Source organism: Penaeus chinensis, chromosome 25 (genome assembly GCF_019202785.1).
Source record: "Penaeus chinensis breed Huanghai No. 1 chromosome 25, ASM1920278v2, whole genome shotgun sequence".
Classification (NCBI taxonomy): Eukaryota; Metazoa; Arthropoda; class Malacostraca; order Decapoda; family Penaeidae; genus Penaeus; species Penaeus chinensis.
In genome coordinates this window covers 14,972,693-14,978,151 of record NC_061843.1, presented here as the reverse complement: position 1 = coordinate 14,978,151, position 5,459 = coordinate 14,972,693, and the positions used below count along the sequence as shown (strand labels likewise).

Below are 5,459 nucleotides of genomic sequence, written 5' to 3'. Positions count from 1 at the left end.
TTTTTAGTATCCGACATAATTGTTTACGAATAGTGAAGTGTACATATATTAGATATGGTAGTTTTACTTACTTAGTTTCTTTGGGAGCAGTATGGAGTTTTGTGGATGGGCATATTTTATTGTCTTAGAATAATCTAAGAGTTTTGTAAAAAACATTATCAGGGATTCAACGTTTTTTTAAATAATTAACTTAGTTTCATTATCAAATTGGAACATGTTAAATGTTCTGTTGATTAACCCCTTGCTGATGGGTACGACGGGTAAACACATGCTATGCCCACTGTTAGTACTTGTTTGATTGTTTTTACGCTAGATGGATATCTTGTACTAAGTCACCAATGACCCCGTTACGAGTACTGCCCGTCTCGCCCCTTCACCCTTTTTTTTTGTTTCAAAAAATTTTATGTTACTTATTTTTTTGTTACTAATATTAAAAAACATCAAAAAATTGTATTTTCTAATAAAAAAAACACCTCGATATTTATAGCACCAGTAAAAATCGTTTTTTTCCTGCCAATTTAAATCCGGGACGGTCACAAGGTCTACTAAATTTACTCCTTTTTGGGGTAAGCACAGCAAGCCTCTATGTGCGCATTTCACAAAAAAAATAGAAAATGGCACAGCATTTTTCCCCTTTTTTTCTAATTTTCCCAGGGGGCATTGGTGATCATTAATTTTTTATTTCTTGGGTAGAAAATTTTAAAGTTCACCTTTAAAAATGAAATTAACAGTATCCCACTCTAATAAAAATTAATATAAATTTATATATATTATATAAAAATTATATTTTTAAAAAATAATTTTTTATTTTATATATTATTATATAAAAAAAAAAAATAAAAATTTATAATACATAAAGTGTATATATGTATAATAAAATATTAAATACATAACATTTATATAACATATATTGTGAATATTATATTAAATTAAAAAAATTTAAACATATACTTTTAATCTTTAAATTTTTATTTATATTATTATATACACATAACATGGGTACTGTTTTTAGATATACAAATTACAAATACATGTATATATATATATATATATATTAATTATATAAAATATATATATATAATTTTTTATATATATATTTTTATATTTTAAAATAAATATTATTTATATTTTATTTTAAATTTTTATAATATATATATATATATAAAATAATATATATGATATGTATATTTTTTTTTATAAATTGTCTTTATTACTATTATTTTTTTATTAATTATTATTATTTTTATTATTATTTTTATTAATTAAATTATTATTATTTAATTAATTATATTATTATTATTTTTATTTTATAAAAAATTATTTATTATATATTATTTTTTATTTATATTTTTAAAATTATAATATTTTAAAAATATTATTTTATTATTTATTTATTATAAAAATTTTTAAAATTAAAAATTATAAATTTTATTTAAAATTTTTTTATTAAAAAATTATTATATTATTATTATAATTTTTTAAAATTAAAAAAATTATAAATTTTTTTTTTTTTATTTTTTAAAATTAAAATTTTTTTTTAAAAAAAAAAAAAAAAAATTTTTTTAAAATTTAAAAAAAATTTTAATTATTAAAATTTTTATAAAAAATTATATTAAAATATTTATTATTTTTAAAAATAATATTATATATATTATTTTAATTTTTATTTTTAAATATTTATTAAAAATTTTTTTGTAAGTATAAAATTTTTTTTTTAAATTTGCTTTTTAAAAAAATTAAAATATTAAAATTAAAAAAAAAAAAATTTTAAAATTAAAAAAAAATATTATTATTAAAAATTTTTTAATATTTTTTATTAAAAAATTAAAAAAAAAAAATTATTTATTTAAAATTTTAATTTTAAAAAAATTATTATTTTTAAAAATTATTTAAAAAATTAAAAAAAAAAAAAAAATTTAAAAAATTTTTTTTTTTTAAAAAATTATTATTTTAAATTAAATTATTTTAATTAATTTTAAAAAAATTTTATTTTTTTATTTTTTTTTATTATAAAATTTAAAATTTAATTATTATATTTATTTTAATTTATAATATTTTAAAAAAATTTTTAAAATTAAAAAAAAATAAAAAAAAAAAAAAAAAAAAAAAAAAAAAATAAATAAAATTAAAAAAAAAAATAAAAAAAATAAAAGAAAAAAAAAAAAAAAAATATATATTTTAAAATATATTTTTATAATTAAAATTAATAAAATATATAAAAAAAAATTATATATAATTTTAAAAAAAAAAAAAAAAAATAAAAATTTAAATAAAAAATAAAAAAATTTTATATATTTAAAAAATATATTTTATAAAAAAATTATTTTTTTTTAATAAATTATATAAATTTTAATATATAAATTATAAATATAAATATATTTTATAAAATTTTATTTTATATATATTTTATATTATATTAATTTTATATAATTATATTTTTTATATATTTTTTTTATTATAAAATAATTTTATTATTTAAAATTATATTTTTTTATATATATAATATATAATATATATATATATAAATATATATATATTTTTATATTATTTATTTTAAATTTTATATTTATATTATATATATATTATTTTATTATATTTTTTTTAATATATATATATTTTAATTTTTATAATATATATATTTAATATTCATATTATATAATAATAATATATATTTTAATATTTTTATATATATTATAATTATTTTATATATGTTATATATAAATGGTGAGTGAGTTGAGTGAGGGGGATGAGTGAGTGAGTGAGGATGGTGGTGAGGGTTGGGGTGATGTGAGGTAGTGTGAGTTTTGTGTGGTGTTTGTGGGGTTTTTTTTTTGTGTTTGAGTGTGTGTGTGGTGTGTTTTGAGTGTGTGTGTGAGTGAGAGTGTGTGTGTAGTGTTTTTTTTTTTTGTTTTGATGTGTGGTGAGGTGAGGGTGTGAGTGATTTTTGGTGAGTGTGTGTTTTGTGTGTGTGGTGTGTGTGTGTGTGTTGTGTGGTGTTGTTGTGTTTTGTGTTGTGTGTGTGTGTGTGTGTGTGTGTGTGTGTGTGTGTGTGAGTATCAGTGTGAGTGTGTAATATTTGCAAAGATCTCTCATAACTACAAATAATTAATCCAGACTAAAGATAATATTTGCCATCCTGTAATATACACAACATCCTCTGAAACAGCATATCAAAATTAGTAGTGTATATTACAGATTAGTTTTGACTTGTAGAAATTAACCTCTCTAACAGTTAAGGGTCCCCAAGATCCTGTATAATCTACAGATAACCAGCATCAACAAATATCTTGCGTAACATGACTGTATCTTGCTCTGAGAGAGACTGGAGTGGGGAGCGAGTGGGGCCCCCATAGAGTCCCATCCAGTCCATCACTTGCTTCAGGCCAGGAATGCCAAAACCTTTGGTAACCTGCAATATTTTAAAAATTAAAATATTTTTCGGGTTGAGAAACTTTCTTCCTACAATAACAGCCAATTTACAGTATTCTGTTTAATTCTTTGTAAACCAAATTGAACTGTTTTGCTACCTGCAATATCATTAGGGTAAAAATTTGCTGTCTCATTATAAATTTTATGGAAAGGCTTTGCTACATGTGATATCAACCAAGCTCAGGTTTTTGTAACTGGACATTGTAATTATCTTTTGTTACCCATAGTGACCATCAAGCTTTTCACAATGTAATAGCAAAGTTTCTAGTTTCAATATCAATTGTGCATCACTATTTCATTAGTCAAATCAATAGATCATTTCACAGAAAATCCTTAAATCAGACAACACATGTCAAGGATGCAGAGGGAAAATCCCTATACACTTCAAAATTGTAAAGCCTTATAAGTCTTAAACATGAAATGTTTTATAAGATCTAAAGGTTAAAATAAGCACTAGCAGTAAACTTATCCAAGAACTCACAGCAGCATTTGGTCCAATCAATTTCTGCTGCAATGGTACTGCTGCCTCCATATTACCAGCCAGTGCAAGCCTGTGTAAGTCACATACTGCTGGCCCTAAGACATTTGCTAAAGCTGCTACAGCACCAACACCACCTGTAAAAGACAATAAGATTTTCCTAATAACTTAACTTAACAAATATTAGGATTGGGGAAAAAACTAATTCTGAAGAGAAAAGAGTGGAAGAGGAATTGGGAGAGACAGAAGAGAAGGGAGAGGGACAAAGGACAGGAGGGAATGAGTGCTAATGGACTCAGCATTTGCTCCCAGATCGGCATATTGTCTTCATTTACTTGTGTTATTCTCTACATCAATAAAGAGTGGAGAGAGAGAGAGAGAGAGAGAGAGAGAGAGAGAGAGAGAGAGAGAGAGAGAGAGAGAGAGAGAGAGAGAGAGAGAGAGAGAGAGAGAGAGAGAGAGAGAGGGAGAAAGAGGGAGGGAGAGAGAGGGAGGGAGAGAGAGGGAGGGAGAGAGAGGGAGGGAGAGAGAGGGAGGGAGAGAGAGGGAGGGAGAGAGAGGGAGGGAGAGAGAGGGAGGGAGAGAGAGGGAGGGAGAGAGAGGGAGGGAGAGAGAGGGAGGGAGAGAGAGGGAGAGAGGGAGAGAGGGAGAGAGGGAGAGAGGGAGAGAGGGAGAGAGGGAGAGAGAGAGAGAGAGAGAGAGAGAGAGAGAGAGAGAGAGAGAGAGAGAGAGAGAGAGAGAGAGAGAGAGAGAGAGAGAGAGAGAGAGAGAGAGAGAGAGAGAGAGGAGAGAGAGAGGAGAGAGAGAGGAGAGAGAGAGAGAGGAGAGAGAGAGGAGAGAGAGAGGAGAGAGAGAGAGAGGAGAGGGAGAGAGGAGAGGGAGAGAGGAGAGGGAGAGAGGAGAGGGAGAGAGGAGAGGGAGAGAGGAGAGAGAGAGGAGAGAGAGCGGAGAGAGAGAGAGGAAAGAGAGGGGAGAGAGAGCGGAGAGAGAGCGGAGAGAGAGCGGAGAGAGAGCGGAGAGAGAGCGGAGAGAGAGCGGAGAGAGAGAGAGAGCGGAGAGAGAGAGGAGAGGGAGAGGAGAGGGAGAGGAGAGGGAGAGAGGAGAGAGAGAGGAGAGAGAGGAGAGAGAGAGGAGAGAGAGAGGAGAGAGAGCGGAGAGAGAGAGGAGAGAGAGAGGAGAAAGAGCGGAGAGAGAGCGGAGAGAGAGCGGAGAGAGCGGAGAGAGCGGAGAGAGAGCGGAGAAAGCGGAGAGAGAGCGGAGAGAAAGAGGAGAAAGAGCAGAGAGAGAGAGGAGAAAGAGCAGAGAGAGAGAGGAGAGAGAGCGGAGAGAGAGCGGAGAGAGAGCGGAGAGAGAGCGGAGAGAGAGCGGAGAGAGAGAGCGGAGAGAGAGCGGAGAGAGAGCGGAGAGAGAGAGGAGAGAGAGCGGAGAGAGAGCGGAGAGAGAGCGGAGAGAGAGCGGAGAGAGAGAGGAGAGAGAGCAGAGAGAGAGAGGAGAGAGAGCAGAGAGAGGAGAGAGAGAGGAGAGAGAGGAGAGAGAGCGGAGAGAGAGCGGA

The 5,459-nt window shown here is 28.6% G+C and overlaps 1 protein-coding gene across 2 annotated transcripts in view; it reads right to left on the bottom strand.

Annotated features, from left to right (window-relative positions):
• Window positions 1-3,206: 3,206 nt before the first annotated feature.
• LOC125038676 (4-hydroxy-2-oxoglutarate aldolase, mitochondrial-like) overlaps window positions 3,207-5,459 on the bottom strand; it is a 26,996-nt gene continuing 24,743 nt past the window's right edge. For both annotated transcript variants that reach the window (XM_047632227.1, XM_047632228.1), the window contains exons 8-9: window positions 3,911-4,044; window positions 3,207-3,409 (exon numbers count right to left, since the gene is read on the bottom strand). In XM_047632227.1, coding sequence (XP_047488183.1) covers window positions 3,260-3,409; window positions 3,911-4,044 — 284 coding nt within the window. In that variant the 3' untranslated portion in view covers window positions 3,207-3,259. The remainder of the gene's footprint in view (window positions 3,410-3,910; window positions 4,045-5,459) is intronic.